This window comes from Carcharhinus amblyrhynchos, chromosome 3 (assembly GCF_965287045.1).
Source record: "Carcharhinus amblyrhynchos chromosome 3, sCarAmb.v2.hapA, whole genome shotgun sequence".
Lineage (NCBI taxonomy): Eukaryota > Metazoa > Chordata > Chondrichthyes > Carcharhiniformes > Carcharhinidae > Carcharhinus > Carcharhinus amblyrhynchos.
Genome location: NC_137326.1, coordinates 34360263 through 34386117, shown reverse-complemented (window position 1 = coordinate 34386117; position 25855 = coordinate 34360263). Strand labels below are relative to the sequence as shown.

Genomic DNA, 25855 nt, shown 5'->3' with positions numbered 1-25855 from the left:
TAACCTGGTGTTGTGAGACTTCTTACTGTGTTTACCCCAGTCCAACGCTGGCATCTCCACATCAGAAATTTCAGAACCAAGGTTGAAACAACAAATGCCTAAAAGTTCCCATAGGAACAATAGGGGCTAGCCATGCAGTATATAGTCACCACCACAGCCACCTTTGTCTTCAATACTCATTCAACCTTTAATAAAATGGGAAGTAGGGAACCTGTTGCTTTGTTCCTACCTGTATCATTCTGTACTAGCTGCTGAGAGGTGTGTACAAGTTTGTTCAGCAAAGCGCTAAAGCTTCTCCACAGCAGTTGCTTTGGCCGTATGGTTGACCCATGTCAAGCATCTTGAATCTCTGGACATTTTTAAAACAATATGCTTTTATTATTTGACATGATTTTACTTTTATTCTTCATCCCCTGCACCTCTCTACAATTTTGCTGCATATCCATGTTTTAGTGTGATATCCCTGGTGAATGAGAAAACTGTAGTAGAAGCACTTGCCAAACTTTCAATATCATCTACTCCCTGACTAAACTCCGGCACTATTATTGAATATAGTGCTGTGAAAGCAAGATTATTTTTCTAATGTTATAACAATAATGCTTCCACGCAGAGTCAAGTTCTATTATAATGCAAGTCTAAAAGTTTGCAACACACTAAAACATTTGGATACCACTGTTTAAGATAACTTACTCTTAATCAAACTCATACCTAGTTTCAAAGGTGTGGATATTGGCTTGGCACATTATTAAAAAATCATGCTGTGATACTAAAGGTTAATGTGCAATAGATATTACAAATATAAACACCAAGAAATACCTGAAACAACTTGAAGAAATAAATGAGCCATTTATCAACATATACAAGATTTCAACCCTGATCATGTTGCTAAGAATGGGTTCATTTATCAAAATTTAAGCAAAGTTGACACACTCATCGCATAAAGAAATATGAATGCATACTGGTATTAAGCCTGGACAAGTTGGATTTATTTTATACAGACTAGGGATTGAAGCAATGGCATTCCTGCTCTGCACTACATAGTACCATATTCTGTACGACACAGCACCAGATCAGGTAATTCACTTATCCACTGAACTGTTAGGGCAGTTCCTTTTTAACAAGACAACCGATGAGTGCATTAATTACAGCAGCTTGGGAATGCAGTTTGGGAAATCAATACAATGCACATTAGGATGTCTGCATTCCTAAAGACTAGAGATTGTGTGGCCCTTTTTCCTTACAGAGGTAAGCTGATACTCATGAGTAAATAACCTTGGCTGCCCTTGGCATTACCTGCCAGTGAACTCACAGTCGCATTTGAAGCGTCAGTCCACCTGACTCGGGCAGTAATGAAAGATCACTTGTGTCAAATGTAAAAGAAGGGAAGCAGCAACTTAAAGTGAATGATGGATTTTTTTTTCTTATAATTAAACAAAATGTTAAGATTTCTACATAGTTTCTTGGAACTGAGCTGAGATATACATTTAGCACCGGCTTTGTGTCAGGTGGGGTTTGAGCTTCACAGTTCTTGTCATTTTTTTTGTCAATAATGAAATGGAATATAAATACATTAGTTATTCATCAAAACAGGATGAACTGGTTATTGGGTTGGCTAATTTAAAACTTATGTTTGAACTTCTCATAGCCAAGCCCCATAATATCTTTGCAACTTCCCTTCTGCCTTACAATTGGCACAGAATTCTCCATTCCGCTGACCTTACTTCTAATATCACCCTCTATCACCTTCCTTTTGGAAGCTGTGTCTCCAGCTACTTATGATCCTAGGTTTTGGAGTGCCCTTCCTCTCCACCTCCTTCCTACCTTTAAAACCTTCCTTAAAACCAATTCCTTCAGATCAAACCTTTGGTTAACCTTTCTAATGTGTTTCTGTAAAGTGCTTTTAAACATTGAAGGGACTATAAACAGGTTGTTATCAATTGCTGAACATTGTTCAAAAAGAACATTTAAAATTTGAGAGATAATTCAGTGTAATTATTCTGGATAAATGAAAAATAATTGTCTTTATACAAGCTTTAAGTGCTTCTTCATCTCTAGGTATACATTTTGGAATCAGTTTTGCAATTAGCCTCCTCCCCATCTCCCAGAACATGGGAACAAGGCTTTAAACTAAATGGGGCAGGTGGAGCGGGGTCACAGGTCATATGAGAGACGATTTGGAAAGGGAAAGACCATAGTACAGGGTAGCAATGTTAGTAATGCTGACCAAAATGTGACAAGAAGTGGGAGAGCGTACAGACATTGCACTAGCAAATGCAAAGATAGGACAAATACAGAATTAAAGACTCTTTATCTGAATGTATGTTGTGTTCCTATCAAGATATATGAATTAGCACAAATAGAAATGAATGAGCATGATATAATCAATGTCACAGAAAATACCCATTCTTGAGACTGAATGTTCAAGGATAGGTGGGGTAACTCTGCTCTAGGAAAGAGATAAATTGACCATGGTTAACCACTGAGGTTAAGGGCAGTATTAAGCTAAAAGAAAAAAACATATAGGTGGGCAGTTTTGAACCCACACTCTCCATCTGCAAGAATGGTGATATGTGCTCAAAATCTGGAAAGTGCCATTCTCGCTGGCAAGTCTGAGTTCTGATCTCCCTGGCCCCTTGCCGAGGAGAGATGAGAAACACTCTTTGGGACCACAGAAAGCTCATTTTAATACATTAGCATATCATTAGTCAGCACTCTCTCCAGGGTTTCCCTCCTCTCACCAGCTATTCAATGGCCACTGCCGTGACCACATACAACAGGTCCACTTAAGTGTGAACCTGGCATCTTCACCTCCGAGAGGGATTTCTGAGGTGAGTGCTCAAGCAGCCAGTACCCTCTGGGGTGTTCACTGCTCAGGGGGTACTGGGGAGGACTCGGGGGACACAAATAAGTTCAACTCGGAGCCAGGGTGGGGGCGTCCCAGAATCGCTATTTTGGGGAGAGGGGTCACTTGCAGGTCTTACTTTCCCTTCATGTCAGTGCTCCTTGCTTCAAAGGGGTTGTATGCAGGCAGTGCTTCCTGTTCCTCCTTCCTGGGTTCCTGACCTTATCACAGCTGAGGGAGTGCCTTCCTCAATGGGAGCTGGCAAGAAGGTGGGAGAGACATAGTACTGCCATTCTGACAATCCACAGGGATGGGGTGTCAGGTGAGCTTGGTGCCATGAACAGACAGGGTGGAGGCTGTGTGGGTGAACAAAGTGAAATTTAATGCCAAACATTCAAAACAAAATGATGACCTATCTACACTAGCGCCTGTATTCACCAGTGCTCACTAAGAACCTATGGTTTCTTAATCTTCCTGATCTTACCACAACATCTAGGCAGATCCCCAGTATCCACAGCTAAGTTTAAATTTAAAATTTACATCTTTAAAATTACACTTAGCACGTCAGATCTATAAATTTTAAGTATCATTTCAACCATTATATATGTTCAAAGATATCCCAATGCAGTCTATTTTTTTATACAGCTGCCTGCTAACTTCCATTTCCTTTTAACGTGATCTTGGCGGGTGTCCGCTGCGGACTGGGACATCGAGGTCGCCTGTTTTCTGATAGCACAGATGTTTGACTGCTTCAGGGATTGGAGGTGTGTCAATCCCAGCTAGTGGGGTGTTAGATGGGTTGGAGATGCCCAGAGTCTCGTGGCTGGAGGGCCCCGGGCTGTACTCCTGTTGATTCTCTTCCCTTGTGCTCCTCCATGGGATGGAAGGGCAGCTGGAGTGAGATCCAGAAGCCCTGCCGTCCTCCAGCATTGACACTCGTGGATTGCCCCAGTACCTGCACCATGCAATTGAAGCCCTGCACCATGGTATGGACGTTTCTTGCCATAGGGTGTATGTCCTGTAGCAAGGTCTCCACTATTGATGCGACCCTCGGTGTCCTGCAGTGACAATACCACCTCCTTGGATAGAGGGCAGTGGGACTCCTTCAATTGGCCTTGCACTCTGAGGATGGCTGCTGTCATCCCTTCCTGATGCTCACAACTCTGCCTTTGCAGCTCCAGCAGCTGTGGGACGATCTGGCCTGTTCTGCTGGTTGGCATGCAACAGGAGGGACATGACATCAGTGTAATATGGGGATACGGAGGAAACATTGATTACTCACTAAGACTTGAGGAATGACAGCATTTGTTTTGAGGATTCTCATGTTTCTCTGCAGCTTCCACTTCACCATTGGCACAGGCATGCTCTTCTCCTCCTCAGCCAGCTCAAGGGCTCGCTCCTCAAAATGCGTGATGGTTCTCAGCTTGGGCATGATTTCAGCTGGTTGCACCTGCTCATGTCTGTTATGGTTGAGTTTGTTCTGTGAAGACATAGAGAAGAAGAGCGTAGGTGGATGATGATGGTGATGAGGTGTGGCAGGCATGGCCTTGTATGGGAGCTAGAGTGTGAGGAGCATGACAGCTACTGGGGGAACATGGTGATTGTGCAGGGAAGGAATCCGGTGGCAAAGGCCAGAGTTCCTGTGTGAGAGAAAGGACTGGGGGCGCAAGGGGTGTGTGAGAGAGTCCAGTGAGAAACTTAGCCTGGCTGAGTGAAAAGTATCATTCATCTTCTGACACTGCTTCTGGAGTGCCCATACACTGACCAGAGCTGCCACTGCATCCCAAATGGGGATGGTGACCCTGCTGGAAGCCATCTCCTGGAGCGGAGGTAGAGTGTATTGAGCGTCTGCTTCATTCCATCCAGGATCATGGTGAGGGTCCCCTCCAAAAGGCGAAGTGCTACCTTCTTTCTGCCGTCCCCTGCAGTTAGTATGGGACAAATGCTGGGAAGGTTATTGTATGGAGCTCCCCACTGCAATCAGTGGTTAAATCATTGTGGGTGGGTGAATAAGAGGGAACTTGCCGTTGGAGCAGCATGATACTCGTGGGCATAAAACTTACTGCATGTGAGACATAAGATTTGCCCGAAAACGCACCGGTTCCATTGGCAGGAATTACTCTGTTTTTCACGGAATGAACATTCTGACATTTTTTGGTAAGACTGGGCCCATAATGTGGAAAAGATTAGTAGTAAGCCAGAGTATTAGGAAAGTTTACAAGCCAACAAAATATAACAAAAAAAAAATAAAAAGGGAGAAGATAAATGGTGAGGGTAAACCAGCAAGTAATGATAAAAAGATAACAAAAGCTTTTTCAAATATATAAAAAGGAAGACAAAGGCCAAAGTAAACATTGGCCCCTTTAGAGAATGAGGCAGGAGGAAAAATAAGAATGGGGAATCAGGAAATAGCAGAGGAGTGAACAAATACTTTGGGGGCGAACTTTTGAAAAAAAATTCAGATGTGAAAACGGGAGAGTTTCGGATCTGTTTTCTCAGTGAGTCCAAATGTAGTATCTTTGGCACTTAGTTTTCAGGATTTTTTATGCATTAATTTCCACCTGTAGGGGGAGTAGTAGAGGCTTAAATTGCCAGTAAGTTTGCTGAGATCAACAAAGAGCACAATTGCGCATGTGCAGGTCTCTCTCCTCTATGTAGCAGAGAGACCTGTCAGTTAGCCTCTGCTGCTTTCAGCTGGCTTCCGAGGCCTAAAGCAGGCCTCCCCCTTCTCCCAGCCACACCCCCCCCCCCCCAAACCAATAGCTGTTAATATACTTGGATTTTAAAAAAGCTCTCAAAAAAGTAGCTCACAAGAGTCTACTTAATAAGGCAAGGGACTATGGTGTTGGGGTAGCATATTAGACAGAAAGCTGGAATAAGAGGTGCATTTTCAGAGTGCTAACCAGTAACTAGTGGAATGCCACACACATTTCTGTTGGTTCAACATTATTTTATAATATAAGACCATAAGACATAGGAGGAGAATTAGGCTACTCGGCCCATCGAGTCTGCTCCGCCATGCAATCATTGCTGATATTTTTCTCACCCCATGACCCCGATACCCTCACTAATCAAGAACCTATTTATCTCTGTCTTAAAGACACTCGATGTTCTGGCCTCCACAGCCTTCTGCAGCAAAGAGTTCCACAGGTTCTCCACTCTCTGGCTGAAGAAATTCCTCCTCATCTTTAAGAAAACTAATTTTTTTTATGTTTTAATGGCTTGGATGAGAGAAGTGCATGTACTATTGTTAAGTTTATAGATGGCACAAAAATAGATGGGAAAGCAAGTGGTAAGGATGACACAAAGAATCTTCAGAGGGATACAGATAAGTTAGCAGAGTGGGCAATTACTTGACAGATGGACTATAATGACGGAAAATGTGATGTTATGCACCCTGGTATAAGAATGAAGGTGCTGAATGTTATTTAAATGGAGAAAGACTGCAGAAAACTGCAGCAGAGGGGGATTTAGTGGTCCTTATGCATTAACCAAGTTCAGCAGGTACATGGGAAGGAAAATGGATTGTTTGCCTTTACTTCAAAGAAAATGGAGTATAAAAATAGGGAAGTCTTGCTAAAATTATAGTTAGACATGGAATGCTGTGAACAGTTTTGGTCCCCTTATCTAAGAAAAGATATATTGCATTAAAAGCAGTCCAGGAAGGTTCACTCGGTTTATCCTAGGCATGGAGGGATTTTCTTATGAGGAAAGATTAGTCTGTCAGGATGTAGTAAATGGAGTTTAGAAGAATGAGAGATAGCCTTATTGAAATAGTAAGTAGTCTCACAACACCAGGTTAGAGTTCAACAGGTTTATCTGACAGCACTTATTGAAACATATAGGGTGAGATTTTATGGTCTCGCTTGTCCTGAAACCATAAAACCCCGCCTGACGTCAGTGGACCTTTCCATGGTTTGCCCCTCACCCACTCAGATTCCCGTGGCTGGGAGAGGGGGGTAAAATTCTGGCTAATTGATTCTCAGGGGACTTGACAAGGTAATGCTAAGAGGATGTTTCCTCTTGTCTCAGACCAGAAGGTATAACCTCAGAATAAAGGGTCACCCATTGAAAACAGTGATGAGGAGGAATTTCTTTACTTGGAGAGTCATTAGTCTTTATAATCCTCTTTTCCATAGAGCAGTGGAAGCTGCGTGATTGAATATATTCAGTGTAGAGTTAGACAGATCTCTGATCGACAAGGGAGTTGTTGGTTAAGGGAGTCAGGCAGGAAAGTGGATTAAAGGCACAATTAACTCAACCATGACCTAATTTAATGGCAGGTCAGGCTCAATGGACCAAATGTCCTATTCCTTCTCCTATTTTTTGATGATTTAATTATCTTATCTAGGTTAAAAAGATCAAGTAACTTACTTCAATTTCGCAGAGGAGCATGATCAACAATCAAAGGGATGGTGAGAGTAAAACAAGTTTGTTACAATCTTCAACAAAAGGCAGAGCAGCATTACTCAGTGGCTCTTGGAAGCTGCTATGGCCGCGTACCAGTGGGTAGGGCAGGCTGGAATATTTAAATATTATTACTTATATAAATATTAAGTATCACTTATTAAATATCACTTATTTAAATGTTCAAACCAATGGGTGAATTGTGCTTGAGAAATAAACACACGATAGGTTTTAAGGTCAATTTGTGGGTAGTTTGATGTGTTTATGGTGAGATCTTAAGTGGGTTATACTTCAACCTTATTAGACACCAGCTTGCCTTTATCTTTCAATATTTTGCTCATAGGTTCACAAGTTTTACTTTAATAAAAATTTGTAAGCTTGACATCATTGCCATTTTGCGTTCTTATATAGGAAACAAAAGTAATTGCTCATCACAGAAGGACAATTTCTGGATGGCGCATTTAATGAATTCCTAATATTATGCAAAGCTTACTGTGTGGGTTGACTGCCCTGTATAGTTTGTCTGAGTCATGTTTGCAGAAATTAATTTCCACAGATTTAGGCAATTATCAGCTTAGAAGTCTTTATTTCTAACTCCAAAAATCTCGTTCCTTGTAAAGGTGAGACTGAGTTAAATCTGATCGAACCATTCATGCATGTTCATGAGTGCCAGGTGTTCTGCATTAGTGCTTTTATTATTAAATTAATAAGCATATTGATTTATTTGGAGTGTTACTGAATGGATGGCCTAATGGCTTCACCAAGTAAATGCAGCTGCATATAAAATGAAGGATGTATTTTCCCTAACCAACCCACACCCTCAGAAGGAGAGGGCACAAGAAGTTGTCTTCTGATGTTACATCCAGAAATTCCTATCCCAAGCCATTAGCATGGTCCAGGAGGATCCCAATACTACCCCAGTGACCAGAAGATTTTGTGCTAACATTTGAGGTAGGTGAGGGTGGAGTGGTTGCATGGAGAGAAATTAGACAGTTGCCTTTTGAGGCATTGTAACCTTTGACCAGTGCAGCTGTCTGTTGAAATGCCATGTAATGGTATAGCCAAGCTGACTAATTTTGTCAAGGAACATTATGCATTCAATAGAACAAATCGTCTATAAGTGACAGGCACATCAGTTGCCCTGGATGCAAATCCCTTTCATCTATTTCCAAAGAAGAAGGCATTGTTGACATCTATAAAACGAAAGGAGCTGCTCTTTGAGATACTTGATAAATATCATTATGTAAAGGAAACACGTGTGTTTAGCGTTTGTGTAGAGAAAACAATTAGCATATTTGTTTGAAATACAACGATTAGACATCAGTGCTTCATCATTATGCATCATTCATGTCATCAGCAGAAAATATTTGATTCACAATGGCCTGTATAGGATGGTGAAGATTGTTTCAAAACCATCTTTTGGACTTTAAGAAGGGAAAATGGCTGATGTAGTTTGATTTCTTCTACAAAAAATTGTAGAAGCTTTTCTCTGGGTATTTCAATGATATCCACTGAAAAATCTTCGCATGGATTTCTGATTAGTTGTGCTAGTTTTTTCAGCACGAATTAGTGTGACTGGCGAAAGATCGGAGCATTTTGCATTCAGGGCAACTTGAGTTTGTGTAACATTTTGCATTAGTTTCAAACTCATCATCCTGGAAGGCGACCCTGCCTAAAAGTTAGCTCCTCTGGGACATGTTCAAATCCCACCTTGTGAACGGCATAGTCCATGATGTGAGACTGACCAACACCGATGTGGCAGTTATTCTCAGGGTTCTTCCGTGTGTTGTTCAGCCCCTAGAGGATTGGCCAGCTTTGTGAGAAGGGACTTCTTCCATCATGATTGACGTTGATTGCAAATGCTTTGGGCACAATCATAATGGCCATTAAACCATGCTCCTGAGAGATGGGAGAATTTGGCCCAGGCAAATCTCCGTTCACTGCAGCGGGATGGAAAAATCCCTGTGGCTTGAATGGCCGTGGCCTTTGTTTTTTTGGTGATAATTCCATTTTAACCAAACTTCATCTAAATATCACTCTCAAATATATGTAGCGAAAGTTTTTATTTAAAAACAAAGGAAAATGAGGAAACATTACACATTAAATGCTGCTGAGTTGCATTGGATTTGAACAGATTTTGCATTCACTAATACTGAAAGAAATTTGAATGGAAATCAAGGATGGGAAGCAGGCAGGATAGCACTTCCTAAAACTGGCCTAATTTGCGCTGATTCGACCCAAAGTGGGAATTCTAGCCCATGATGTTTAATATAATTCCTCTCCTGGCTTAATCACATCATGATTCGGTGAAAGCAGTCCCCACCAAATCTGTCACAGACTTGGAGCAAGCCAGAGCCAACTGTATGCCCCATTTTCTTTCCTTCCTGTGTATTAGCTGAGTCATACTAATTTTCTACATATTAACAGAGGGAAAGCTAAGCCCTTTGCGTTGATAAATAGCTTAATCTCTGGCACAGGAACTTGAGGCAAATAGATCAGGCTGGCCCAAGATTACATTCTTACCCTTTGAAAAACAGTTTTCTGCATTTTAATCTGTCAGGAAATAACTGGGAACATGTAGGAAATAGCCTCTGTAATGAAAAATGTAATAATGTATCATTGTTGCATTATAAATTCATATTTGAAGAAAAATATTTCAATAGCTTTAACCATATTCTGTATAATATCATATTTCACAAGCAGTGAGTCATGAGAGTAATGATTATGGGTCTTGAAATGTTCCAGAGAATTCTTGTTTAACATTTTTGTCTACTCATGTACTGTTGATGTAAGGGCAGCCAGTGTCAGGGTAATCATAGCAAGCAGCATTGCATAGCATACAAAATGTGATTCCACAGTGGCAATTAAGAGTCCTGGAGGGCTACATTCGATCTGTCCCCCAAAACAGATACAGGTATCAAAGTGCATGATTAACTCATGCCTGATGTTTGAAATGCAGGCAGGCAGCCAACTTTGTGCTGCATGATCATTTAATCTCTGCATCCAGCTAGCACTAGTCACTTTGTCCATTGACTCTATCAGCAGGTAACCAATGTCCTGGGTGTACTAACGGTTAGCCAATGGGGTGCATTTTGGCTGAAGCAGATGTGGAAAGTTGTGCTTAAATCTGGCTTGAGAAAGGAGTGAGCAATGGCACAACAGGAGAAAGTAGACTCCAAGGTTTTACACAATGCACTGGAAACCTTCATAGAATCTCTACAGTGCAAAAAGAGGCCATTCAGCCCATTGACTGTGCACCAACACTCTGACAAGAGCATCCCATTCAGGCCCCATCCTTGTAACCCCACTAACCCACACATCGTGGGACACTAAGGATCAATTTAGCATGGCCAATCCACCTAACCTGCACATCTTTGGACTGTGGGAGGAAACCCATGCAGACACAGGGAGAATGTGCAGACTCCACATAGACAGTGACCCAAGGCTGGAATTGAACCTGAATCCCTGGTACTGTGAGGTAGCAGTGCTTTGTATACAAAATGGGAAATGAAGCCCTCCACACAACCTGATCAGGCAATGATAATGATGACACAACACCATCATTTGATTTAATGCACTCAGCCACCAGCTTAGATACTGTCATGAAGCATATCTTAGAGGATGGATTAGCACTGAGATCTACATGTGGTGAGACACTGAGCAAGAGTGGGCCTGCAGCCAGGCAAGGAGCAAGAATAGCAAAGATGCCAGCTCACATAAGCTTTCTTCTTCAGAGGTGAAGGCTTTAATCTGGCAACCCATAAAAGGATGTTGATGAGTCTACACAGCAAAATGCTTAGTATATTAGAGACCCTGTTGGAAGGCCTGTGTACAATGTCAAGGAATATTGGGTGCTTTTCAGAGCTTGGAGCACATCTTTTTCAGCATGGGGATTGTGGCCAATTCTAGCAGATGTGTAGATCCAGCTATGATGTAGTTTCTGATGGCTGTTGTCTTAGCTTCCTTTAAGACATGCCTGCACTAGAAACTTAGACCGATGTCCTGGAAGATCAGACTGCTTTCATCAAGACTGTAGGTTGCGCCATGCACAAGGAGCTGCAAGATTTTGCAGCAACTAAAAACTAGTCCTCCAGCAGATTATTACCACTGGTGAGTATAATGAATGTCTAATTCATGGTTTACGTTAGTATTTTACAGGTTATATTTCTTTCTGGAAGATTGTTAGTCTGAAGGAAAGGTAGCTAATATGCTGAACTTTAAAGGTTGCCAGAACACCTAAAAGAAAATGACAATTCAGAAGGTTACCTGTGCTTGTTTGATAGAATAGAAGAACTGAAGCCATATAAAAACTGGTAGGTATACTTAGCTGGAGAACAGGAGATATGACATCTATACTACTTTAAAGAAGTGCAGTCCAGGGAGGTATTTTGTTTCAGGAGTTAGAAGTAACTTAAAAGCACTCAATGAACTCTGAAAGGCTACATTGCCATGGTGATGAGGTGGAGTTTAAGAAGGTTCTCAGTTTTCAAATTCTCTGTGTGTTTTCTGGAATGGACTGTTGGTTGCAGTTTGGTGATTGTATGGTTGGCAGCACCCAGAACAGCACTGAGAGTTATTAAGAACCTTCATGCAATGTTGGCTCAGAAGTCCTGGGGATCTGAGAAGAAGGTGTATCTAGTTCTGTGCCAGACAGGTAGGGTTCAAAAGAAACCTTGGGAGCCATTTAGTTTGGAATTCAGGGAAACACAGGGGCAATGCAGCTTTGCGAAGTCAGCAGACTACAATTGTTGGAAGTGTATTGGTAATTAGAGTGGGAGTGCTTTGTGAATCTTGTGGGATGCAGTCTCAGAAGCAAATATTGAACCATTGGGAGGTGAACAGTTATTGAGGCAGTCCAAGTTTGGAACAGCTTAGAAGGGGCTTCAGAGGCTTGATCACTGAGAGTGAAGAGTTGAAACCCCTAATGAGGTTGATACAGTTAATAAGATTTTGTGACTCCCAGTGGTCATTGATATCTAGTTGGATCTGCTTTGGTTTTATCTGCATTTAATATGCAGTGTGAATTGTTGATCTCAAGTTATCTGTTAATTCATACTTAGTTCATGCTGATTTGGAATTTGAAAATGTAAGGTAGATATTATAGACTATTTAAATTTTCTGCCCATGTACAGTAAAGTTTATCTTTGTTTAAAATCCTGGAATCTTGTGGCTTTATTCTCCTAATTGATTTCAACTGGGATTTCAAACTTAGTCTACTTTAAACAAAAGGTTAGTGATCTCTACCTGGACTGTAGCGTAAACTGAGGGCTCATCTGGTATCTCAAAATCCACTGACAAATATGGGTGCTGGGACTTCTAAGGCTGATAAAATTTTTACAGTGTATTTCACTATACTCATTGAAAGAAAATAATGCTTTATCTATTGCTGCAAGTTTTTTGGTGAGGGAAGATTTATCCCCAAGTGAGATGCGACAATTAATCAAGGTTAGGTTAATCACATTAGCAGTCAAGTTGACGTTAGTATTTAAAGCAGGGGCATAGAGAGCAGACATAATTGAAACACTAGAATAGCATTTAGTATTAGAGGAAGAAAAACCTGACCTGGATATAACACAGCTTGTATTAGGTATAATTCTGTTGCAGATGAAGCAATGTGAGATAGAGCAAATGAAAAAATTGAACTTGAGAAAGAAATTAAGAAACTTGAATTTGAGAAAAGAGAGGAAAGAAGTGGGAAAGCTTGAACTCAGGAGAGAGAGAGATCTTAGCAAGGAAGGAAAGAGATCAGGAAAGAGACAGAAAGCTTCAAAGAGAGAAGGAAATCAGATAATATTAAATGGCTAAAGAAAAACTTACCTTAGGAAGAGATTTGGTGGGGTGGGGGAGTGGGGAATCCTCCAAAAAGAAGTCATGTGAAAACCTGCTTTTATTTTAGTATGATTTTAAAAATGAATCTTCCAAACTCTGACCACTGCGAAGTGCCTTAGCAGGATTCCCTTGGAAAATCAGGGGGGTCGCTAAGTCCCACCTATGAAGCTGGCAGCAGAGTACTGAATGGACCATTGCGCATGCACCGATCTGTCAGTGCCAAGAATGGCCCACGCATAGTGGCCCTGCACTGCCGGCCTCCCAATCGCTGACCAGTTCTGCCACCCTAGATCGCTGCACCTCCGAAATCCTACCTACCAACGATTGGCCACCTGGACCTCTCTGGGCAAGCCTTGATGTCTTACCCACCGCCCTCTCCAGCGGTCCTGCCCTGCAACCCCAAGTTGCCCCTTGGGTATTGCCACTTTATCATTTAGGCAGTGCCGAGGGCCAGGCTGGCCATTAGTGAAGCTAGTGGTCTGTAAAATAGTTGGGAGTGTGGTAGTAATTAGAGGCGGGGGGCAGCTTTTTGAATCCTATGGGTCACAGTCTCAGGAGGCGAGATTGAATTATTGGGAGGCAGGCAGTCTGAGTTGAAGCAGTTTTTAAGGGAATTCCAAGAGTAGATCTTTATGTGGAGTTGAAATCCCTCATGCTGGAGACAGAGTTAATGGGATTTTGTGACTCACCGCAGTCATTGACGTCTCAATGAATTGCTGAAAAATTGAAGAGATCAGTCTTAGTCACAACTGCCATTTAGTGTGCAATGTGGTGCATTGGACCATAGTTGCCTGTTAATTTGTACGTATTTCATGTTCATTCTGAATGCCATAGTATACGAAGGATATAAAGTTTAGTATCGTAAACAGTGGGACCCTATGGCTTTATGCTCAGACTGGGTAACAAGAATTTTTAATTCTGTCTACTTTATACAATAATGTTACTAGTTCCTAACTGGTAGTGACAGTGGCTCCATGGAAACAGTATTCATCCTTACATTCATGCCACTTTGCCAATGCGCTTGTTGTTGCACGTTAGTCAGCCAGCCACGACCACAGCCACCCATACCAACATGGTACACTCTGCAGCTGGGTTGTGTAGGCCCAGAGCTGCTCGAGTTGTCCTCCAAGGCCATTTGCAGTCACCTCCAGTGAAAGTCAGGAATATTCCATGAAGCAGACACCAACACTCTGTAGGAGTCAATGGGCACTAGGGGAATACAAAGGCAGCATTTGTGTGCAAATGCATGTTTTTTTTATAAAGTTTGGTATGTTTATTTTGTGGCAGTGCTTATTTTTGCATTGTGGACAAACAGGCAGTGTGACAGTCAATTATAGAGGGAGGTTATGTGTGAAATTGATGCTGAATGTAGAATTGGGCTTGCAGGTACAAATATCACTGTCCAGGCAGTTCTTTGTGGCCAACCCAGCCAAAAAGTCGCTGTCTGCGTTCTCTCAGGTTCCCACCTCCAGATCCTCAGTTGTATGGCTAGGGGCAACAGTTGTCCCCTCATGATGACGAGTTTGTGCAGCCTGCAGCAGACTAGCTCAAATTTTGAGTAGCATCTCTGCCAAGTTCTGCAGCACTCCTCCAGAGCAGTAGATGCATTGGAATTGTCGTTTCAGCACATCAAATCCTGCTTGTGTGGTAGCCTGGCTGTCATTGTGTGGTGTGTATGTGGGTGTGTGCACGTGTGTGTGCATTTATGCACCAGAATATTCTTTCAACTGCTGAGTGCCTGTAAAGCTGTGCCAGATTGTCTGGAATTGATCTGATTTATTATTGTCACATGTATTGGGATACAGTGAAAAGTATTGTTTCTTGCACGTTATGCAGACAAAGCATACCATACATAGCGAAAGAAAGGAGAGGGTGCAGCATGTACTGTTATGGTCATAGCTGGGGCATAGAGAAAGACTGGCTTAGTATAAGATAGGTCCATTCAAAAGTCTGATGACAGCAGGGAAGAAGCTGTTCTTGAGTCATTTTGTACATGACCTCAGACTTCTGTATCGTTTTCTGGCTGGAATATTGAACTCCTAAAGGGCCCCACTCCTGTCAGATCATGCATTAAGTGCTGATTGGTAAATGATCTGCCTGCTCTGCCTATTCCTGGTGCATGTTCGTTGCATGCTTACTTACGCCTGTGTCGAAGTGTCAATTGGTGCGATTCACTCACAATTGTGCACATTCAGCATGGATGCCATTTTGGAGTTTTCAGATCAGTCCTCTTGAAGTTTCAAAAGCCACCCAGTTTTTTGGGCCTTGATCCTTAATCTCCTCTTTTGCAGCAGTGACAGTGAATCAATACCAAATTTAAAATGTACAAATGCTATTGTGTTCACAGCTTGATAACCCAGATGAGCAGGCAGCTCAGATCAGACGGGAACTGGATGGACGTCTTCAGATGGCAGATCAAATAGCAAGGGTAAGTAAAAGGGCAGCACAAAACATCAGATTTCCAGTTTAATTTTCATCTCTGTTGATTTTTTTTTGTGAAGTATTATAACTTCAGAGTTTCTGGATCTATTTAAGTAGAGGGAAATTGAATTGCTGATGTCTGTAAAGCACGAAAGTTAAAAACTGTGACTTTCCCGTTGATGATTACCCTGACAAATAATTGACCCTACTGCAAGTTATGTCACTCAGTAGAGCTTACTGACTATACTGTCAAGACTTATTCCTTGAGTGCTTTCTAGTGAACATACTGTAAACCTATCATGGCTTCAGAGACATCCAGAGGAAATAAACACATGCTGTGAGCCATTATATGATCCAGCTGTTCAAATTTAACCTTTAACAGTGAACTATGTTTTCTTTGTCTAGTTATAATACAATTTTAAACCGAGTAAAAATAGCTGGTGCCTAATTTGAAAAAATAGTCAAATATTTACCCGCCAAATTGACATTAGAATTCAGTTGCCAACTGCAGTCTATGAAGGGTCATAAAAAGGTTAAATGAGTTTGTACAAATTTATCAGACACAGCATAATATGGGAAAATACAAACCTGTCTGCTTTGGCAAGAAATATAGAAAGCAGCATGTCATTTAAATGGAGAAGATGGCAGAACTTTGAGATGCAGAGGGATCTGGGTGCCCTGGTATATTAATCAGAGAAAGTTTCTGGCAGGTACAGCAAGTGATTAGGAAGTCAAATGGAATTGTTTATTGCAAGAGGAATGGCTTTACAGGTAGGGATGTCTTGTAACAGTTATGCAGGATTTTGGTGAGACCACATCTCGCATACTGTGTACAGTTCTGGTTTACTTATTTAAGAAAGGATATAAATGCATGAGAAGCAATTCAAAGAGAGTTCACTGAACTGATGGGGAGGGTTTATCGCAAAGGTTGGACAGGCTGGGTCTTAATCCTTTGGAGTTTAGAAGATTGAGAAGTGATCTTACTGAGACATATGATTCTGAGGGACATTGACATAGGGTGGAAGCTGAAAGAATGTTTCTCCTTGTGGGAAATACTAGAACTTGGAGACAACCTAAAAGTAAGGGGTGTCCCATTTAAGAACGAGATGAGAAGAATTTTTTTCTGAGGGTTGTGAATCTGGCACTCAACTTTCCCAGAGAGAAGCAGGGTCAGTAAAATTTTTACAGCAGCTATATATAGATTCTGGACCAACAAGGGAGTCAAAAGGTTATCACGGGTAGGCATAATGTGAAGTTGAAGCCAAAATCCAGTCTTACTGCTTGAGGGGCCGAATGGCCTATTCCTGTTTCCAATTTGTCTGTTTGTATGTAATTTTTTTTTCTGCCATCTAGACACAAAGATAATGGTTGATTTCTGTGGTGCTGTTATCATTTGGTACAAGGGTACATAAAATAATGCACTTTTCTCCATGGCATGTAACTAAAATAAACCTATTAGTGATTTTGTTCAAAACAAGTGGTTCAATTCAGAAAGCTCACCATACACCACTGTGTATAAGGGCATGTGCAGCATTGGAATATATATGGAGGGATTAGATGACAATGATAAGTTGCTCTAACGTCATCTTAAGCCATTATCATGTTACTAAATTGAACCATAATCCACCCTATGCTTTTAGCCTACATGTTTTTACTGTATTGTTCTGATGTTACTGAAGAAGTTCTTGATAACTCAAGTGTGTGATAAAATAATGCTACATGTTAATTATAAACAGCAGTTGGTCAAGTTGTGCCAGGCTATCATAGTTAAGGCATTCATCCAAATGCCCCATCTGCCCAATGTATTAACAGTTCGTTACATGCATGCAGTACAATTTCCAAAAACAACCTTGGCTGGGAACTTGCTCAAAGCTGCTCCCACTTAGCTGATGTAACCTTACTGGAAATGTGGTAGTTATCCTGTTTCCACACATATGTGAGATTCCTGCTGCACTTTGACAAAGTTACGGTGGAAGAGTCGGAGCAGCTTTGCCAAAATCCTGGCCTTTTCCCTCTGCATCGGTGGCATCTGATTGCTTTGCTTTACTTTTAATTTTTGGAACACTGAAATGCTAATCCACTAACATTGCACAGTAAAAGAGAGGGAAGTTCAGCCCTTTGCGCCTTCAAAACAACGACCTTTATGTCACATTGTGGGTGGTATTTAATAACTCCCCCAAGTGTAGGTTTGAAGACAGTGAGGACATTTAATTGGGCAGAATGGTGGCAGGTGAGAACCCCACAACCATCCCACCTCCATCTCAGTTAAGCCCGTGACTGGAAAGCCCATGGATGGCCTTCACGCTCCACCACCTATTGTTTCCCTTATATGGCAGTTGATGTCCAATTAAAGACTTCATCCCGTTGCTGCTGGTATTAAGCCAATGGCGGGGAAGCCTTACACCAGACACACTTCTGCCATGCCATTTGACAAATCATTACAAGCCATTCTCAACCAGCCCATGTTTGCAAAACCCAAAACAAATCATCTACTGTTAAATGTGATTCTGCAATTGAGTTGCACTTGTTGGACAATCCTGAGTGCTACACAAACAACTAGCGTGAGATTATCCATTGAACTTGTATGGTTGCTTATTCATGCTTGCTAAAAGCAGCATACACGTGTAGGAACATGTTCAAGCCTTGCACCTTTTATGAATCGCCTGGAAGCATGGGGAGGCCATTATTCCCCATTGCATTCTTCATGGCAAGGCCTTGGCTAAACCTACCAACCAATGAGGAGCCCTTTTCTCCTGTACCATAATTGTTGTGGTTGTTTGAAATTGTGCATTCTTAGATTTATCATGATGAGTGCAAAATGAAATGCTTTGGCAATATGTCTGTATTTTCAGCAATGAATTACTTTGTATGGTGATTGAAGTTTAATCAGTCTATAATTATTGAAGAGAATTGTGCTCATTGGAATGGATTATCCAAAGTTTAGGGGTGCCAGTAATGCATATCATGAGTAAACATTTTTCTTCTATAATTATCAGCCAATGATTTTTCTGCACTGTTCACGAAAGAATTAATCACTGGCTAGAAACACCAGAGGTCGGATTTGCTGTTGAGTGGGGGATTCAAAAATACAAAGGAGCCTGAGGATTGAATGCTAGTACCTTCTTGGCTGTGGCTTAAATGAAGGTTCTCTGGTAGAATATATCAGTTTACTGTTAAATCTATGCTGTGCTGCACCTATGGTGATATTAAATCCAACTTAATGCCAACTTCATTGCATGCGTAAAAACAGAAAACTCCGAGCTGTAAAAACATTGGCCCTCATGTATTTTGAGTTGAATTGGGAGGCGAATTGCAGGAAGAACCTTGAGCCCAAAAGAATTTGGGTGAGCATCAGTTCTAGGGTTGAAACTTCTATGTTGGTTGTTTCCATGAAACCATAGAACCCTACAGTGCAGAAAGAGGCCCTTCAGCCCATCGAGTCCACACCAACCACAATCCCACCCAGGCCCTACCCCCATATCCCTATATATTTACCCGCTCATCCCTCTAACCTAAGCATCCTAGTATACTAAGGAGCAATTTTAGCATGGCCATTCAACCTAACCCACACATCTTTGGACTGGATCCATTTCACCCATTTTTTTGCCAGAATTGTCACTTTTCCAGATCATGCATCCTGAAATTGCACTAAAAATAAGGGATTTCTAGGAATGTTTTCTTTTTTAAAAAACTATTCTAAATATGAGCAATATGCATTAATGATTTTTTTTTGACATATTCTGGGTTAAGTAGCCAAAGCAATGAAGGTTCATGTTTCTTGACAGTCTGTTTAGTAATTGGCAAAATAATTCTCCCTTTGCCTCATTAGTAAGACAACCATTCTCCTCCCTATTGTCAAACTAGGCTAATCTCCTATAGTCAGCTTTAACACTTGGTCAAATGTGCCCAGGCTATGGCCTCAGTAGCACCATTTAGAACTAAAAATAACTTTTTTGATTTATGTCAAGCCCTGGTTTCTAAATCACCATCAAGTGTAGGATTACACTAAATGATACTTAAGTCTGATTCTTTAATTCCTCCGGTGTATGACTTGTGTCATGTACTTGTTCTGTCAGATTCCATTGGGAGAGCAAATAAAGGCTACAGTTTTTTTTAGGCTTCATTAAAGCTGAATAGTCTTGAAAACTGCAGCAGTTCAGATCAGAAAATACTGTCCAGACCACAAATCACCCTTTTTTTCCATTCCCAGCTGTCCCTCTACAGTGAATAAATAAATTAAACCTCTAAACAAAAGAAGCATTTCCTTCACGTTCAAAATCTTCCCATGCCAGGTATAAATAGCTTTCAGTTGTCAGCACTGAAATGCCATAATTCATAATAAAATGGTTATATGCAATGGTGGCCCCAAAACAGCTTTCCATTGAGGTCCTCCTGATTGTTTGCCTTGCTGGAAGATCTGCAGAAACGCACAGCATTTGTGTCCTTTGGGATATCTGTGGATCTTCTACCAAAGTTGCAGTGGGGGATTGGCAGACTCCCATAGCATTTAATGGTTAGGGCTGTTGCCTCACAGCTCCAGGGACCTGGGTTCGATTCCCAGCTTGGATTACTCTCTGTGTGGAGTCTGCATATTCTCCCTGTGTCTCCCTGGGTTTCCTCCAGGTGCTTCGGTTTCCTCCCACAGTCCAAAAATGTGTGGGTTAGGTGCATTGACCATGCTCAACCAATGGTCATGCCCCTTGGTGTCCCAAGACACATAGGTTAGAGGGATTAGCAGGGTAAATATGTGGGGTTACAAGGATAGGACCTAGGGTAGAATTGTTGTCGGTGCAGACTCAGTGGGCCAAATGGCGTCCTTCTGCACTCCAGGGGTTCTATGATTCCAGGACAACATGTTCACTGATCGCTAACCATTCTAGCGAATGATCAAAGGTGCCATTTGTTGCCCTCTGTTACCAAGCCCAGGTGAGTGGACTATAACCAGAGTCCTGTATTTTGCACCATAAAATACACATTGTCATCATGATAAATTGTGAAACTAAATTCAATAAATCTTGGAATCTGTGGGTTAGCACCAAATTCTTGTAAAAATCCAACTAATGCACGAACATCCTTCAGAGAACGGGGTCTGTCACCTCTGCTCAGTTTGCTGAAGATATGAATCCAGTCCCAAACTGTGGCATTGATTTTTAATGTTGGCTGAAGAAGCCCAGCAAGTTGAAAGGAATCACTATGAATTCACCACTGACACAATGATTGTAGCTGTTCAGTGTGAACGCCCATTGCTACCTTCTCAGGACAATTTTGAGAAGAGGGAGAAAAATTTGCATTTGTGTTGCTATTTTCAGTGGAGTGTATTCTATCACTATCACTTCACCCAGTGAGTAGTGAATCTTTGGAATCCAATACCACAGAATGTAGTTGAGGCCAAAACGTTGTGTGATTTCATGAAGGAATTAGATTTAACTTTTGGGGCAAAAGGGATCAAGGGATATGGGAGGGAAGGCAGGATCAGAATAATGAGTTTGATGATCAGCCATGATCCAAATGAATGACGGATTAAACCTGAAAGGCCGAATGGCCTACTCCTGTTTCTAGTTTTTGTGTTTCTATCACTCTTCCCTTGTGCCTTGTAGATGAAGAACAGGCTTTGGAGAATTAGAAGGTGAGTTGCAGAATTCCCAGTTTCTGACCTGCTCCTGTAACCACAGTGTATATATGGCAGGTCCCATTCAGATTATGGTCAGTGGTAACTCCCAAGATATTGATATGGGGGATTCAGTAACGGTAATGCTTTTGAATGTCAATGAGGAATAGTTGGATTCTGTCTTGTTGGAGATATTCGTTGCCTGGCATTTATGTGATGCACATGCTACTTGCCACTTATCAACCAGGCCTTGCTGCATATTGGCACAGGCTGCCTCAGCGTCTGAGGAGTTGCTCTGCATGCTCCGTTTTCTATGCATCTCACTCACTAACTTGCGACAAAAATATCATCTGAATGGTTTTGCATGTTCTCTCCAGGTCTTTGTGGGTTTCCTCTGGGGGGTCCGCTTTCTTCCCACAGTCCGAAAGACATGTTAGATAGGTGCACTGGCCAAGCCAAATTCTCCCTCAGTGTACACGAACAGGTGCCAGAATACCAGGCAACCAGGGGATTTTCACAGTAACTTCATTGCAGTGTTAATACAAGCCTACTTGTGACTAATAAATAAACCTACTTACTCATGAATGCATTTGCTGTGCTAGCACACTTTCACTTTTAACTTTTTTTAACATTCATGTTTGATAATATTCATTGCCCGTTCTTGCCAATCATATTCAGTTTTTGCGAACAACATCATCTTTAAAATTGTTTGGAAAGGTTAAGTCTCTTGTGTAATGAAAATGGGATCTTGCATCATTACCGATCCAGGTGTTGATTCCTTAACAGGGTAAGGAGAGTTGAAGTTCCTTAACGTGCCAAGATTGGTGTGATTTCCTCACTGTATGGGTGTTTGGCTTATGAGATGTAGGTAACAACCTTTCTGAAGAATGAGGATAACACCATGTAAAGTTAACAGTATGCTTTCTGTTCTAGTGTAATAAATGTGATGATGTTACATAACATAACATTGTTGTCATTGTTTCGTAGGAACGCAAATTTCTAAAGTTTGTATCCAAAGAAATGGAGAACATGTTTATTGAGGAGCTTAAGTCATCTGTAAATCTACTGATGGCAAATCTAGAGAGTATGCCTGTTTCCAAAGGAGGCTCTGAATTCAAACTGCAAAAGCTGAAACGCAGTCATAATACCTCCATCATTGATATGGGGGAGGAAAATGAAAACCAGCTCTCCAAGTCGGATGTTGTACTGTCTTTTACACTCGAGGTGAGTGGGGAACATATATTAGTTTTATAATGTACATTGTAAAGATTCAACAATGTAATTTGTCAAATAAGCTTTCCTTTTCCTTGCCACTTTATGATATTGTTTGTAGCAAAATGAGGTCCACCTAAGACAAACTGATTTGACAATTGATATATTTCAGGCCCCTGACTCTGTGAGTAACATTGTAAGTAATTTGCCTACATCCCCAACTTCTCCTCGGATGAAATGCTTTCCTTTGCTGGGAGCCAAACTTCAGAGGTGCATTGTTTAGTTTCTCCCTGACTGGCTAAGAACAGTAACTTGTGAAGCGGAACCTAGGACCTTCCGTTCCTAAAATGACTCACTATTTCAGAATTACCCTGGGCTATGATGATAAATTTCAGCTTCCCTTCACCAGCACAACTTGCCTTAAATTTCTCTCCTCTACACCCTCCACTCTTTGCCCCAATGTGTGCGAGGGCCACATGGGATTTCATTATGAGAAAGTTCGAGATCTGCCTTTCAGCTACTTCTGCCATTTCTGTCCCTTCCCTATTGCCGCCCACTTCCATACCCGGAATTTATATCTAATTTCTCTCCTATCTTACCTCATGTCCCCTTCAGGCTGATCTTGTGCATGAGACCGGCCATTGCTTCCTCGACCATACGACCATTAAACTGCTGTGTGCCCCATTTTCCTCCCAGAATCCCTTGTGTGTTGATTATTGTTAATTGTCCACTATATTCAGGCATAGACCCCCTCTCAAGTCTGTTAGTATTCTCCCTCTCCTCAAAATCTCACTTTGACCCTTCTGTCCTTGCAAATTACTGACCAAATCAATCTCTCTTTTCTCTCCAGAGTCCTTATTTTTCCAGCACATGTTTGAATCGCTCGACTGTACATAACTTAAGAAGTAGAAGCAGGAGTAGGCCATCTAGCCCTTTGAGCCTGCCCCGCCATTCAATGAGATCATGGCTGATCTGAAGTGGCTCAGTTCCGCTTTCCCGTTTTCTCCCCATAACCCTTAATTCCCTTGTTTACCAAAAACCTATCTACCTGTGTCTTAAATATATTTAGCGAGGTAGCTTCCACCACTTCAACAGGCAGAGAATTCCAGAGATTCACCATCCTTTGAGTGAAGAAGTTCCTCCTCAACTCCGTTCTAAACTGCGCCCCCCCCCCCCCCCCATCTTGAGGCTGTGCCCTCTAGTCCTGCTGTCCTTTCTCTCTACCTCTACCCTATCCATCCCTTTCATTACCTTATACGTCTCTATAAGATCCCCCCTCATCCTTCTAAACTCCAACGAGTACAGACCCAGTCTATTTAGTCTCTCTTCATAGTCTAACCCCCTCATCTCCAGTATCAGCCTAGTGAACCTCCTCTGCACTCCCTCCAAGGCCAAAATATCCTTGTGCAAGTGCGGCAACCAAAACTGCACACAGTACTCCAACTGCGGCCTCACCAATGCCCTATACAGTTGCAGCAAGACCTCCCTGCTTTTATATTCTATCCCCCTCGCTATAAAGGCCAGCATCCCATTCGCCTTCTTGATCACCTGCTGCACCTGCAGACTGGGTTTTTGCAACTCATGCACAAGGACCCCCAGGTCCCTCTGCACCGTAGCATGCTGCAGCTTTTTCACCCTTTAAATAGTAATCCCTCCTGCTATTATTCCTGCCAAACTGGATAACCTCACACTTGCTAACATTATACTCCATCTGCCAGGTCCTCGCCCACTCGCTCAGCCTATCTAGATCCCTCTGCAGACTTTCCACACCCTCCGCACAATTTGCTTTTCCACTCATCTTTGTGTCATCAGCAAATTTCGTCACCCTACACTCAGCCCCCTCCTCTAGATCATCTATATAAATGGTAAATAGCTGAGGCCCCAGCACCGATCCCTGCGGCACTCCACTAGTTACCAACCGCCAATCAGAATAGCACCCATTGATACCAACTCTCTGCCTCCTATTAGACAACCAATCCTCTACCCACGCTAACACCTTACCCCCAACTCCATGCCCCCTAACCTTCTGAAGCAACCTTCTGTGCGGCACCTTATCAAATGCCTTTTGAAAATCGAGAAACACTACATCCACCGTTTCCCCTCTGTCTACCGCACTAGTCACATCCTCATAGAATTCCAATAAATTGTACCTGTGACAGTATTGAAACAATCCCAGTTAAAGTCATAAATTATATCCTATGCGATGATGATCATGGTAAACCATGAATCCTTATTCCTTTCAACCTGTCTATAGCCTTTAACAAGGTTGACCACATCCTCCTCCAGTGCCTGTGTTCCATCCTCTAGCTGAGTAGAACATAGAACATTACAGCGCAGTACAGGCCCTTCGGCCCTCGATGTTGTGACAACCAATGGAAGCAATCTAATGACCTTCTAACCTAAACTATTCCAATGTTATCCATATGCCTATCCACTGACCATCTGAACGCCCTTAAAGTTGGCGAGTCCACAACTGCTACAGGCAGGGCATTTCACGCCCCTACTACCCTCTGAGTAAAGAACCTACCTCTGACATCCGTCCGATAATTACCGCCCCTTAATTTAGAGCTATGTCCCCTCGTGTTAGCCATCACCATCCGAGGAAAAAGGCTCTCACTGTCCACCCTATCTAACCCTCTGATCATCTTATATGCCTCAATTAGGTCACCTCGTAACCTTCTTCTCTCCAACAAAAATAACTTCAAGTCCCTCTGCCTTTCCTCATATGACCTTCCCACCATACCAGGCAACATCCCGGTAAACCTCCTCTGCACCCTTTCCAATGCCTCCACATCTTTCTTATAATGCGGCGACCAGAACTGTACGCAATACTCTCAAGTGCGGCCACACCAGAGTTTTGTACAGTTGCAACATGACCACACGGCTACGAAATTCAATCCCTCTACCAATAAAAGCTAACACACTATACGCCTTCTTATCAACCTTATCAACCTGGGTGCCAACTTTCAGGGATCTACGCACATGTACACCGAGATCTCTCTGCTCGTCGACACTACCAAGAGTCCTTCCATTAGCCCTATATTCTGTACTCCTGTTACTCTTACTAAAGTGAATCACCTCACACTTTTCGGCATTAAACTCCATTTGCCACCTCTCAGCCCAGCTCTGCAGCTTATCAATGAGTAGGACTGCATTTAGCTGATTCCATTCTTATCTATCCAGTTGCAGTGAAAGAATTATCTGGAATGGTTTCTCTTCCTGCCCCACACGGACACCTCAAGAATGGCGTTCCCCAAGAATATATCATTGACCATTGAACTTGTCTTATTTCTCATCTATATGCTGCCCCTTAACAACACCATCTATAAAAATATCAGTTTCCAGATGTACGCTGAAAACATACAGCTCTACCTCATCACCGCTGTTGACCCCTCCACTGTCTGATTTGTCACACTGCTTGGCCAACACCTACTACTTGATGGACAGAAATCTCCTATAGCTAGATAGTGGGAAGACTGAAGCAGTTGTATTTGGGCCCCGCCACAAACGCTGTTGCTTTACAAGATGTTGCATTA

The 25855-nt window shown here is 42.0% G+C and overlaps 1 protein-coding gene across 10 annotated transcripts in view; it reads left to right on the top strand.

The window, feature by feature from the left end:
* cadpsa (Ca2+-dependent activator protein for secretion a) overlaps positions 1 to 25855 on the top strand; it is a 513784-nt gene that overhangs the window by 169514 nt on the left and 318415 nt on the right. For all 10 annotated transcript variants that reach the window (XM_080183112.1, XM_080183098.1, XM_080183090.1 and 7 more), the window contains exons 4-5: positions 15426 to 15506; positions 22095 to 22331. In XM_080183112.1, the coding sequence (XP_080039238.1) occupies positions 15426 to 15506; positions 22095 to 22331 (318 nt within the window). The remainder of the gene's footprint in view (positions 1 to 15425; positions 15507 to 22094; positions 22332 to 25855) is intronic.